This window comes from Phocoena phocoena, chromosome 7 (genome assembly GCF_963924675.1).
Source record: "Phocoena phocoena chromosome 7, mPhoPho1.1, whole genome shotgun sequence".
In the NCBI taxonomy this organism is placed as follows: Eukaryota; Metazoa; Chordata; class Mammalia; order Artiodactyla; family Phocoenidae; genus Phocoena; species Phocoena phocoena.
Genome location: NC_089225.1, coordinates 36,274,751 through 36,289,445, shown reverse-complemented (window position 1 = coordinate 36,289,445; position 14,695 = coordinate 36,274,751). Strand labels below are relative to the sequence as shown.

The following is a 14,695-nucleotide window of genomic DNA, read 5'->3' as shown; positions in this document are numbered from 1 at the left end:
TTTTAAAATGTTAAATTTCAGAATAGACATTTTTAAAGTTTCTGCATTGTTGTTATATTACTGTTGCCTCAACCCAGAATCTTTCTCCATTATGAAAATGTTTTAACAGTATTTCTTTTCTAAATCAAGAGTTCTAAACATGTTAAACACATTTTTTTTAATGGCAGATATTCACCTTTTCCTTGCTGACTGTAGTTCTGAAGTTATAAAGCGACTAGTCAATATAAACTGGTGTTAAGCTAGTAACTAATAAAATCTGCACTTCTGCAACAAACACCACTGATGGAATGAGCATTATTTATTTTTAAAGATCTACAAATAAAAACTTCAACAAAAGCAAACCCCCTACACTAGACTTCACTAAAAAAATTAAACTTAAAAAAGTATTAAATGCACCAGACACAACATTGTAGATCAACTATACTTCAATTAAAAAAAAAATGCACAAGTGTAGACTTTCTCAAAACTCTATCCATACTTGTATACACAAGCTTTCCTTATGGCTTTAGAAATAGCTGTGGGACCTGTGGGATCCCAAAGGGGATCTTCCCCGTGTGTATCCAGTGGGCTGGCAGTTTGTGGCAAAGGCATGGGCAAAGGGTGGAGTGCCAACCAATAATGGCTTGTGCTTAAGTTTATAGAGTATCCTTTCTAAAAAGCAAAAGATCTGTCCACAATACTTTAGAGCCGTAGTAATACTGCTGTCCTAAAGCTTCTTAATGTGTGTCTGAGACTCAAGAGCAAAGAGTACATGTGAAAATGAAGGCAGAGACTGGGGTGATGCTTCTACATGCCAGGAAAGCCAAAAATTGCCAGCAAACCACAGAAGCTAGGGGAGAGGGATGGAACAGCCTTCCTCACAGCCCTTAGAAGGGACCAACACTTGCTCACAAAGTTATCTCAGACTTCTAGCCCCCAGAACCAAAACAATAAATTTCTGTTATTTAAGCCACTCAGCTTGTGGCTGTTAACAGCAGCCATAGGAAACTAATACAGTATTTTTCAATATCACTAAGTATTTCGGGTTTTTCTTCCCCTTACTTTAAAAGTACGGATTTACAGTCTCCTAAGGCAAAGAAATAAAAGCAAAAATAAACAAATGGGACCTAATCAAACTTTAAGCTTTCGCACAGCAAACCATGAACAAAACGAAAAGACAACCTCGGAATGGGAGAGAATATCTGCAAATGATGCAACCAACAAGGGGTTACTTTCCAAAATATACCAACAGTTCACACAACTCAATACCAAAAAACCAAACCACCCAATCAAACAACGGGCAGAAGATCTAAACAGAAATTTCTCCAAAGACATACAGATGGCCAACAGGCGAATGAAAAGACGCTCCAAATTGCTAATTATTAGAGAAATGCAAATCAAAACTACAATGAGGTACCACTTCACTCTGGTCAGAATGGCCATCATCTTCAAATAATGCTGGAGATGGTGTGCAGAAATGTTGGTGGGAATGTAAACTGGTGCAGCCACTATGGAGAACAGTATGGAGGTTCCAAAAAACTAAAATAGAACTACCGTATGATCCAGCAATCCCACTCCTGGGCATATATCTGGAAAAGACGAAAACTCTCATTAGAAAAGATACATGTACCCCAACATTCACAGCAGCACTATTTACAAAACCCAAGACAGAAACAACCCAAATGCCCCTCAACAGACAATTAGTTTAAGATGTGAGATATATACATATATATATATATATATATGATCTCACACACACAATGGAATATTAGCCATAAAAAAGAACGAAATATTGACCTTTGCAACAACATGGATGGACACAGAAAATACCATACGGAGAGAAAGACAAGTATTGTATCACATATGCACAATCTATAAAATAATACAAATGAATCTTTATACAAAGCAGAAAGAGACTCACAGGCATAGTTAACAAAGGGGACAGGGAGGGAGAAAGTGATAAATTACAAGTATGGGATTAAGAGATAAACTCTACATAAAATAGATATGCAACAAGGATTTACTGTGTAACACAGGGAATAATATTCAATATCTTGTAATAACCTATAATGGAAATAACCTGAAAAACATATATATAACTGAACCACTTCACTGTATACCTGAAACTAGCACAATATTGTAAATCAACTATACTTCAATTAAAAAAAAATGGATTTAGAAGTGTGTGGAACCCATAAGACTATGAATAAAAGAGAGATCCTCTACGGTTAAAAATAGGCCATAAAAGAAGGGAAGAATATGAATGGTTCATGTGCTCATGGAGGAATACAATGCTCACTTTTAGGTTGGTATCTGGATTATGTTATTCTCATTCATTGCAGGAGACCTCACTGAAACACAAAAATAAAAAAACAAAAACCAAAGAACAACAAGTACCATAATTTTTTTTGTTTGTTTTATTTCAGATTAAAGTGCATTTCTTTAAAAATGTTTCAATGTCCAGTTTCAATTGGCAAGTGGTAACAGTCAACTCTCAACAGATTATGAAAGTTTTACTGTGGATCAGACACAGATTCTCCCTCCCTCCACTCAGTCATAATGAACCTGAAAATACAATTTTAGTACAGGTCTACCTGCTTCAAACGTTGTATAAAGCATTACACAAACAAAACTGACTGCACCCTTATTTCCCATATACTAGTACAGTCAATTGAGGAATGAACAGGTACTTCTGTGAAGTTTCAACTTACATCATTTGACTTATCAAATATAAATACTTTCTGAATGTAAAACTAAGCTCTCTTAGAGTTTATCAAGTGATGAAAACAAAAATATTACAGGGCTAATAAATGACTGATTTGGCTTCTCTCAGTCCTTTTCTAAGTGCACATTAGTCAAGTCTATCCACAGGAGGTAGTGTTTATATTGAAAGCGATCCATTACTCAACAACACAGAAAACAAACTCCCCAAAGCCCCAATTGTTTTACAGGTGTGATTTAACCAATTAGTGCCAGATGCCTTTCCTTCACACATCAGGTCCCTTAATATCCATGGCAAACACAGAACAATGCTTTAAGGGTTTGGGAGAAAAAGGCGTACGTAAAAAATACTAGCATCTCCTAGTATATGTGTATTTGAGCGATGGTAAGATATAAATGGAATCAGGGGAACCCATTTTATAAAATAAAATCTAAATAATGGCAATAGAAATTAAATCAATATTCCTATCCTGCCTGCCAGAAGTAGCCAAACTGCCATGTATGCACAAATCTCTCCCTTATGTCAAGGACTGGCACACTTTATGTAAAGTGTCAGATAGTAGTATGTTTGAAGTGTCAGACAGTATGTTTGATATTACAAGCCACCACAGTCCTTCAGACTACTCAATTCTACCACTGTAGCTGGAAAGCAGCCAAATATGTAAATAAGCATGACCGTATCCCAGTAAAACCTTATTTACAAACAATACAATTTAAATTTTATATATTTTCATGTGCCACAAAATACTATTATTTTGATTTTTTCAACCATTTAGAAAACGTAAAAACCACTCTTAGCTCATCAGATGTAAAAAAGAGGCGGCAGGTTGTAGTCTGTCAACCTCTGCTCTTTAAACTTACTAGGCAAAACTGCCGTCTTTCGTTTCCTATACTCAAAATCGATTAATTCCATTCTTCTATTAAAAAATTTCCATTCCATAAAAATTAAAAATTCCTCAGACCCCTGTTAACTATTCAGCTAAGTATCAAAATAGCTATTATACATTCCATTTTCAGTTCCATGACATTTTATTTTGAAAGTGAACCTTCTAGTTATATGCAGCTTTTCCATCTAAGGAGTAACATTGTCTTTTGTTGGAAATTATTTACTGATGGGGGGGGGTCAGAGTATTAAATAATAATGTATTTCTAAATAATTATTCAAGGGCTTTATGAACATTAATTATGGTACTGTATTATGTATAGGATAACTCAGGGACCACTGGCTGCCAGTTATTTTCAAAATACACAGAACTGTTTGTCTCTATACTTAATGCCCTAATTGCTTTATTACTATTTCAGCTCAATTTTTCTTTCCCTTTCTCTTCATTTTATCATTTATCAGTGCATCAATTTCTATCAGCATATAAGTCTGCCATCTGATAAGCTTAGTTTCATCCAGCTATAAAATGGTTCACTGTAGTGTAAAGATATTGTTCCCTCTACTACAAGTAGAAGACCAAAAGCTATGTAGGTTTTCTTCTTCCATGTGACATCAATTTAAAATACTGTCTTTAATTTTATACTCACATGTAAAGAGAGAGGTTATCTTTTATTCTAATGGTATATTTCAGGGGAGTAAGCATTTACAGTTCGGCACTTGGTTTTAACTGTTCTTTGGTGAAAGGACTGGCATATGAAGAAAAAAATGGTAAAGACCACATTGTAAAATTTAATATTCTACTCCAAGAACTAAGTAGACACTCATAATTATATCAGACTACTACTCTATTATCTATAGATCTTCAAATCCAAATGACTCAGATTTTAATGGATACTTTCAAGAAACAATATACAAAACCTGGCATATAATAGACATATCATTAATTGGGCCATGAGAAACCACAAAGACCAGATTTGTTTCACAGGTTATCAGTAAATTTTGATAATCTATTTTTAAAACCCATTACTTAACTCCTGGCGACATTTCCTTAAGTGCTTTGGATGAGGGCAGCTCTTACAATAAAAGTATTTAAATATGAAGGAAATATAACATCTTAACAGAATGCCAAGAAAAACTCATTTTGGAAAATCAGATTATTCAACTCTTTCAACTCCATTTTACAACAAAACAACAAGTTTTAACCATGTAATGTCGCAGCAGTCACCAGAGGTCTTCAGTAAAATGATTATAAGGCACATTTGTCAGAACTGACTTACTACAGCACTGCTAACTTTACTGCCAAATTAAACTTAGTTAGGGGTAGTCTGTTTTCAAGGTTTATTAATGAAATAATGAAGTCCCATAACTTAGTCTCTAAATGAAATCTTGCCTTCTAAATGCACCTCTAATATTGTGAAAATTTACCTTTATATTAACAAAAAAATCAGAACATAATTCACATATACTCGTAAGACTCCACATTGTCCAAACTACTTAATAAGGTTCTTTATAACATAAAATATTTATCTTCCATATTTAAAAGGCTCCAAATGAGGTAAAATTCTACCTTTTACAATTTTATTTAAATTTTTGTACTGTAATTTGAAGCCTTCAAGATCAATCTGAATCCTCAATTCAGACATTTGAAAAAGTTTCTTTAAAAAAGACTAGCTTTTTATCTTTTGTGGCAATAATTCTAAGGACTTAAATCTGCTTGGGATACCAAAACCTAATTTAGATCTTGAAGCCTCTTATGCCTACAACCACAAATGCAGTCCACATCAGCATTTGTATGGATCACATGGGAATTGTTAGAAATGAACTATTAGGCCCCCATCACAGACCTACTGAATCAGAATTTGCATTTTTACAAATACATGCAAGTTTGAGAAGTACTATGTTAAGAGTCAGAACTTCACTCTAATGTTTGTATACAACGTACAAGACCTTTCCAATGGCTTAGGGATAAAATGGTCTTGTGCTGAACAAGCAGCTAACTCCCCTGACTCAAGTATTAGCCTAATAATTATTAACAACTGCTATTTTATGGCCTCTAAGCCTAGCTCACAAATTATCTCCCTGCAAATCAATTATGAAGAATATGAGATGGAATCTAGGCTTTTCTTAGTGGATTATAAAGTCAAAGTTGGAAGGAATGGCATTAAGAGAAAAATGTGACACTGTAACTCGTATTTTTGGTAAATTTCAACTAAGCCTGCCTTTGAAACAGCACTTATTTTTACTCATTCCTTTAAAAATAAAACTCTACTTGTATGTTTTCCACATACTCCTCCCATTTTTCCAAACTTTTGTTTCCTGTCCTGCCACCTTTATTTAAGGCAAGATATAACCCAACTTTCTTGACATTTTTATGATTCTTAAATATGTAACAGAATCCCTGACTACTACACCAAGCTGCACAGAAAGAAAGAATCATGGGCAATGTCAGGGTTACCATACTTATAAAGTTCACATTTCAATCTTATTTTTGACTGTATTATCCTACTGCATAATTACTTGAGCAAAAGCTCTCCACTATTCAACAATGGCTTTCGAACTTGTTCAAACAGCAGAGCATCTTCAATAATGGGCTCACTGAAATAATGGAAATTTAAATCCACTATGAAATACATTTTGGAACATGGAAAATTATACTATGGCTCTGCATTCAACTAGATTCTTTATAGATACAAAAAATAAGAAATCACATTTGAGTGTTCTCAGTAACATTTGCCATGTTTTATTAACCATTAGGAATTATCTGAAAAAACTGATTTCACTTTAATAGTGAAACAACACACACTGGAGCTGATCAAGGAATATTAATGCTTTCAGCTCTTCCGGAATCACTCAGGAAAAAATTTGCAGAAAATTTTAAGGCAAGAAAATTGAAAATAAGGTGCCTCACATACACACTTATAACTATATCAACAATGAACACTTAGCAAACTGGTTTTTGCCCTCAAATATTTAAAAATATATCCTCATTAAACCACAATGTTTTAAAATTAAAATCTGTGCTTGCATCAAACTCAGTGATTTAAGTAAACGGTAATCATTTTGGTCACATTTTCTGCTATACTGTTCACCTTCCCAAGAACTTCATTCCACCAGCAAGTAAGTTTAGTTCACACAAATATTAAGATACGAAGTCATGAAATGAGCTAATTCTGACTCCTCTCAACACACATACACATCCCTTCTTACACATGTTTGCAAAAACATATATGCCTCTTTACTGTCAAATACAATTTGGGAAATAAATGATAGACAATTTAAACCACAATTATAAATGTTTAAAGAAATTCCTAATTTTTCATTAGTTATTTCTTTAAGCTACAATCCTCAGTTTAGTGGTCCCAGAATTTCTTTTAAAATCATCCTCAGCATATAAATATCACACTTAGACCCTAAAATATTTGCGATACTGATAATGGATTTATTATTAAAGAAAAACCAACTTTTACTGTGAATGGGTGGCAGCCCCTTTCTGAATGTAAAGCTAACCAAGACACAAGGATTAGACTTTCTATAAGTTGCTGAAGAATGTGTGCCTTTTCAAGTAAGGGTTAGTTCTGAATAAGTCTGAAACTGAGAAGATCACTCGCTCATTCTATTTCAAAAACAAATGAAATACTCTCATTGTTAAAAAGATGAAACAAATATGGGAAAGTCAGGCACTAATACCAGTTGGTAAAAAATCTACAAATGGTTTAATTACATACACCCTACTTTTTTACTCGGTAAAACATAAATATTTTGAACAGTTTCAAATTTCTCCCAAGTTTGCTTTAGGTATAGGTAAAAAGAGCAGATAAACTCTAGATTCCTTATGGTCCAAGTTATAATAAAAATACTCAAGCTAAATCCCCATTAAAGAGAAATGTAATGAGGCATGCTTTCTAGTGGCTGATACCCTCTTCTAAACCAAAAGGGATGGGGGTTGCAGGGGAAGGTTATGGGAATGAATGGCAAAGTTGTCATGTAACACTTTCTCATTTCTATTACTTTACTCTTTCTGGCTACTTTAGAAAATAAACTCATGTTTTAACTAACACTATTAACTAAGTACAAAACTATTTGTTGTTTTATTTGTAGAGACAGAATCCTACAAACATCTGCAGCAAGCCCATGAAGCACTTCTACCATCCATACTGATATCTCAGTATTCAATATATACAAAATTATGTTTCTATTAAACAAAGGTATTCACAAGAAGCTGCAGAAAAAAACTCATGCAATTAACGAAGACTGAAATTTATAAATTAAAAACTTAATCTATACATAATGTACAAATAGTCGTGCATTTTAAAATGAATATTATATGTCTCATAAGTATATTTTCACAGGCAAATGCTGCTGAACAAATATTTGCTAACGCAAATGAATGGAATTTTAGTAAATTCTGCTTTAATATTTAACCCCAAAAGTTGAAACTTTTAATATTTTTCTTGAAATATAAGTATTTTCTTGTCCAAATAACGTTGATGTCTGCGAAGAGCGTTCCATAAGATTCTCTTGCATCTCATTTGGGGTGTTTTACCAAGAACAAATTTCTTAAACCTCAGGCACAACAAATAGAAATTTTAAAAAAGGAAATCAAGTATAAATACCTTATCAGTTCAGCAAAAAGTTCAAATAAAATTTTTCATTTTTACTTACTGAGAACAGGTATATTACATAAAATGTTCCATTAAAATACGCATGAGTAAGTGAAATAAAATGTATGCTATTTAGTTTTTGCTTTCACATTTCAATATTTAAATTTTTGGAAAAACTACACATAGCAGCCAAGAAAACATGTTATACAGGAAAAAATGATCTCACTAACAAAACTGAACTTAATAAGATATTGCCCTTCAGCGTCTGAAATGTTACCAACTTTGCAAAACATTCAGTCTGAAATTGTGCTATATTTCAGAACTTACTTTATGAATCAACAAATCCAGTGATTTTTTTTTTTTATACTTCAATTTTCTCTTAAAACACTAAATAGAATTTTCATGGGCTGGTGACCTCCAACGTGACTGCAGATTTTTAATTATAGAGTTTGCCATGCTACCAAGTTTCTCATGCATTTCAAATAGCTGGCTTCCTGAATAATTATGGAGATCTTCTGAATCTAGTTGAAGAGCAAGTGCACTAATCTGGGCCACAAGGTTTTTAGATAACGGAGTCTCTAAAGCAACAGGATCAATTAAATCTAAAAGAAAGGAAAAAAGCACAATTAAATCTATTCCAGATAAATCTTAAATTATATCTCTCTCCTTTTAAGGTAATAAAAATTTAAGTGCCCAGGTTTCAAATTAAGAATGCAGGCTGAGGTATACCTGCTCAAGGTCAAGAGAATAGGCAACAGAAAAATTACCATAGCTTATTCTGTGCCATTACAGAAATCATGACTACTTCATTTTTATGAACATAACTGGAATGCAATGTTTGTAGTTTATATCCTCATTTGAGGCCTTGATAGAGCAGAAGTTGACAATTAGAGAAAAAGCAACTAGACATACTTGAAGTCGTATCAGTTATTTTTTCACACACTTGGCAACTATTACACAAAAAAATACTTGTCTAATTCACAGGGCATGGTCAAATTAAAACTAAAAGCACAATAACAAAATACTTCTTCAAGAAAGTCAGCTGATCTTATAAAATTGTCCCACTTTGCTAAAATATACCTGAGGCAAGTCTTTCTTCATCAGGAGAAATAGATTTATTTTCCATTACATTTACTGTTTTTTCAGAAATATCAAAAACTGGAATCTCTTCTAGTCCACGAGACTTCACCTTGATTTATACATTCAGACCAGTAAAAAAAAAAAAAAAAAAAAAAAAGCGACAAATTGAAAGTAATTTTTAACAGGACTAATAGTAACAGGACCACTAATGCTGGAAAACAATGTGACATACTATGTTTCACAGGCCATTACATGATAAGCTTAGCTAATACTGCTAAGAACCCATGTTCTACTAACAACACACAAAAATAGCATTACATAGCACTGTTTTTTCAAAGAGGTGGTTATGGGGTTTATAATATTTCCTAATGGACTTGTCACGAATTATTGCAAATGGTAGCCATGAAAAACTACACTATATTCCCCAGGTTCAGGAACAGGGAAAAAGCAAATCTAAGGCAAAGATTTCCAAGCTTAAATAATATATGGACTTTTTTTAAAATTTAAGAACACAATTTTCAAAGGTATTCCCAGGGCTTACTGATTGTTGATTGAGAAAATACTAATTTCAGAACGTTAGAGTTACCATATGACCGAGCAATTAGATTCCTACATATATACCCAAGAGAAATAAAGAATGTTATGTCCACACAAAAACTTGTATATGAATGTACCTAATAGCATATTCATAATAGGAAAGTGTGTAAACAACCCAAATGTTCATCAAGTGATGAATGGATAACCAAAACGTTGTATAGCCATAGAATGGGATATTATTTAACCATAAAAAGGAACGAAGTACTAATACCTGTGAACCTTGAAAACATTATGCTCAGTTAAAGAAGTCATTCACAGAAGACTACAGGTTATATGATTCCACTTTTATGGAATGTCCACAATAGGCAAAACTACAGAGACAAAGATTAGTGGTTGCCTTGGGGGTGAAAATGCAGAGTGACTGCTAATGAGTACAGGGTTTTTTTTTCGGGGTAGTAACAAATGTTCTAAATTTAGGTCTTGGTGAGGGTTGTGTAACTTTGTGAATATACTAAAAAACCACTTAATTGTGTGTTTTGGGTGGGTGACTTTTATGGTATGTGGCTGGATCTCAATAAAGCAGTTGAAATGCTTCAGCTATCAGACTGAAAATTACTAAGAGTTCTTTTTTTCCCCACTGGTTAAATGTTTTTAAAGATCAAGTAAAATTAATAGTAAATCAAGGACTTTCACGAATACAGCAGAAGTCTTCAGTAGTCTGCAAACTCCAGTCCCAGAAATTCTAATAGAACACCAGCTTTCACCCTTAACAAACCCTATTTTTCATATATTCACAGTTTTGCATAGTATCAATGAATACATAAAGGGTTTCTAAATGGGTTTCAGGAGAGTCTGTGAATTCTTCTGAAATGATACACAAAATTTCCCATATATTGATACATTTTTATATGGCAAAAGCATCTTGGCTTTCATAAGAATCTTGAGAAATGTCCATGACCTAAAATGTTTGTGTTAAAAGTTGATAGGAAGAACAAGTAAAAAAAAATTGGCCACAATTGTGTTGGATATCAAAATCAAAATACTGTTAACTACAAATACGCAAGATTTTTGTAAATGTTTAGATTTGAACATCTAGGTTTTAGAAATGGCAGCCATGAAACCAATCACCTATTTGGTGGAAATAAAAGAGATAAGAGGGTAGGAAAATAGAATTCAAAGAATAAAGAGGTATTATACACAATAACAGTACAAAATGAGCAAATCTATGGAATTATAAATGAATCTTTTAAGTTACTCTTAACTGCAGGGGAAGGGAAGATAAGGCATCATATAAAATGAGCTTTTTAAGCAAGAATAGTTTAAATGCAAACTTCTGTAACTGTATTGCTCAATCATTTATTTATACATGATGTTATGACTAACATCAAAGTTTTTACCTGCTGCTCATGATATACTCTGAGAGCCTTTTTTACATTAGACACTTTTGGAGAACGGATAGGAAGAGTTTTTATTTCAGATGCTGTAAGAGTACTCAAATCACCAATTGTTTTTATATTCTTGGCTCTAATGAGTTGTCCCAGTCCTCTTGCCCTAAAGAGATGACAGAAACAGGAAAAATGTCATATAGTTTTATATTTATTCTGTTTGTAAGGGCCTACCCAATTGAATTTCCTGATTTAAGCTCAATCATAACTGAATTTATATAGACCCACCTAGCCCACTCTGAGGACAGGCATACATGCATTTACTTTAAAATTTGAATCTGATGTGTATACCTGGCTTAAGCAAGACTAACCTTTACAAACATCTTATAAAATGGAACTGATTATACTCCTTATAGTATTTATATTAGGATTAAATAAGATAATGTATGCAAAACCTGGCAAATATTAAGCACACAATTATCTTAGCCATTACTGTATTATGATCAATGCTTCTATTATTGCCATATCTCACCCATCTTCCCAGCTGCATTTTCATTCATTTCTAAAACAAAGTGTGTGAAAGTACATATAAATCAATTCTAAACATGAGAACCTTGATCATTTAAATATCCCTCTTAAGTAAGTGGCATCTCTAGGTATAAGCCAGAAGCCTAAATAACCACTTACCACATGTTGGACGTAATCTGAGGTAAAATGATGTCAACTGGTGCTACACAGTTCACCAAAGCAGGGTAAACACTTTCTGTTGGGCATGGCACAGATTCCTTAGACATTTCTGCAATCTTAGAATAAATTTCAAAAGCTGTTAAATAGAGGTCACCTGACTGAACATGAAAATATAAAGTTGCATGAAAACTAAAGCACTTCTTACTAAACACTTCTTTGAGCTCTTAAATTTAGCGCTACGTGATCCTGGGGACAGAAATCCTTTGGCTGAAGTAGTATTATGCTAGATAGAAGAAAGGAGAAAAAAAAAACTCAGAACCCTAGATAACTGTAAATTTTACAACTCTATTTTCACAACTTAAGCCTGCAGTAATGTCTTAAATTTTTCAGAAAATGTAAAATTTAACAGTATTACTGGATCAATGACTTGCTGGATCATCATTGCCTCTTACCACCTCTTGTCTGCTTACCAAGTAAGCAGACAAAAGAACAATAAACCAAACCAAATAAGTTTTGTGTCTTAGTTAATTTTAAGACAAATTACCCAACACAATTCTGTCTGCATGTGTATTTTTTAAAGCCTACAGCTTACCTTAGATTGCGCAGTAGGTGAAGTTTTAACACTTTTTACTACGGGAGAACTATTTGAAGAATGGCACCTAACAATAGAGCATCGCCTATCAATGTCATCTGCCAATCCTGCCTGGTATATAGGATCTGCAAAGGAGACACGGCGAACCTGAAAACATAGGTCATGTTTTTATTTAACAAAATTAAAAGTTAAAAAAAACCCCACAACACTGTAAATTCTCATTATAAGGTTAGCCAAAAACAGAATGTGAAGCTTAATTTAGTTCACTAGAAGCCAACTGCACATAGTTGTAGTTCTTCCTGGTGACTGCTTTCACAGATATTACTCAAGACCAAGGGTCATTCCAATTATCTATAGTCTAAACTGCATAATACAGCAACAAGGAGAGTGAAAGAAGGATAACAGCAGAAACTTAATGAAATTGCATGTGACAGTTAAAATTGTATAATCAAATTCTATTAACCTTACAGGCTTACTATGGACTGTAAAGAACAATGTAAAGAGGCAGAGACAGTACTAACTGGCCTCTGGTATATCTTACTAAGCTCAGTTCTTAACTCTTTGAGGGTCCAAGAGTCAGCAATTGGGTGGCTTTTTTTGTCTTTCTTAGCCCAGCTTGAAGTCATTTTGGCCTCTTCTAAACTCTTTATTCACTCTTTCAGCTATCTAAGCACACAAAAGAGCACTTAAACCATTAAATATGTATATAAATGCCTCCTGGTCTTGATTCCCAAAAGACTGGGCAGATTTTGTACATATCTGCTACAGAAAATTACTGTATGCTGTACTGTTGCCTAAATAAAAATTAAATGAGCTACTATGGAACAAAACATGACTAGTTAACTGATATTAACAATCTAAAGTACTGAAGAAATCAAATGCATTTTACCTTATGGCCTATTTAAACTTAAAAAATAATAATAGTAAGAGCCTCAAAACAAAAGCAAACCAAGACCAAACTGAAAAAACCTCAAGTGGTGTTAAGTCTTCCCAAGAACTAATCTCTGAATTCTCAATATGAGAATTTTCAGTATATCTTGGGGAAGTCTTCAAAATGTGCTGACTAAAGGCAAAATTAAGTGCCAGTATAATTATATTTATATATACACGTTTGTATACATAAACACATGTGTCCTACAGTAAACGGTAGGTTCAGTTTCAAAATTAAGTTAAGGAATGCCTACATTGTACTTTTTCAAAACATCTACTTTGATAGAGAGGACAAGTTATGTAAGCACATGCAACTTTTCCTTTCTAAATTGTATTTATTCAACAAATTATGTGCAAGTCACAGGGCCAGGGTTAAAACAGATACATAGGTAATCCATATGTTTACAAACCAAAGTAGATAAACTTTAGTGAAGAAAATGGGGACATAAACAAAATAATTACAAATGAAATCATATCCAGAAATTAATGAAGGCACAGCCTAAAAAGATTGCTTTTTCTTTTTAATTAGACAAGGTGTGAAAATAAGTTTATATAAATACTTAAATGTGAAACAGCATAATGTCCTAGTACATAGTAAGTGCCAACTAAAGCTACTTTATCAGTTTCTAAGTGTTTCCTCATATATTATGATACGAAGAGCAGAAAAAAAATCACCATGAGAGATTATCTAAAGTTTTCAAAAAGTGAACAATGGTGATGGTTGTATGAAGATCTGTAGCTTAGTGCCCTGAAATAAAGGAATATCTAAAGGGCTTCAGGGACTTCCCTGGTGGTGTAGTGGTTGAGAATCCGCCTGCCAATGCAGCAGACACGGGTTCGAGCCCTGGTCCAGGAAGATCCCACATACCACGGAGCAACTAAGCCCGTGTGTCACAACTACTGAGCCTGCGCTCTAGAGCCTGCAAGACACAACTACTGAGCCCACGTGCCACAACTACTGAAGCCTGCTAGGCCTAGAACCCGTGCTCCACACAAGAGAAGCCACCAGAGAGAGAAGCCCATGCACTGCAACCAAGAGTAGCCCCCGCTCACCACAACGAGACATAGCCCGTGGGAAGCAACAAAGACCGAACGCAGCAAGCAAGCAATAAATTAAATAAATAAATAAATAAAATAAATTTAAAGGGCTTCAGTCTCCTTTCTCAACCTTTCCTTCTACCTGCCCTTTTCCCTAGCCACCATGGTAAATGTTCAAAATGAATGGTCATATAAACCTAATATTCTGTCATTCACCAGGTATCATCACCATATGGCCAAAATATTCCAATTAAACATGGAC

The 14,695-nt window shown here is 33.8% G+C and overlaps 1 protein-coding gene across 2 annotated transcripts in view; it reads right to left on the bottom strand.

The window, feature by feature from the left end:
- Nucleotides 1–8,571: 8,571 nt before the first annotated feature.
- The window catches only part of RIF1 (replication timing regulatory factor 1), a 50,239-nt gene continuing 44,115 nt past the window's right edge, over nucleotides 8,572–14,695 (bottom strand). Inside the window, exons 30-35 of one of the 2 annotated variants that reach the window (XM_065880220.1) lie at nucleotides 12,466–12,612; nucleotides 12,079–12,156; nucleotides 11,874–11,989; nucleotides 11,199–11,352; nucleotides 9,265–9,373; nucleotides 8,572–8,786 (exon numbers count right to left, since the gene is read on the bottom strand). In XM_065880220.1, coding sequence (XP_065736292.1) covers nucleotides 8,572–8,786; nucleotides 9,265–9,373; nucleotides 11,199–11,352; nucleotides 11,874–11,989; nucleotides 12,079–12,156; nucleotides 12,466–12,612 — 819 coding nt within the window. The remainder of the gene's footprint in view (nucleotides 8,787–9,264; nucleotides 9,374–11,198; nucleotides 11,353–11,873; nucleotides 11,990–12,078; nucleotides 12,157–12,465; nucleotides 12,613–14,695) is intronic. The other variant, XM_065880221.1, reaches the window with a different exon arrangement.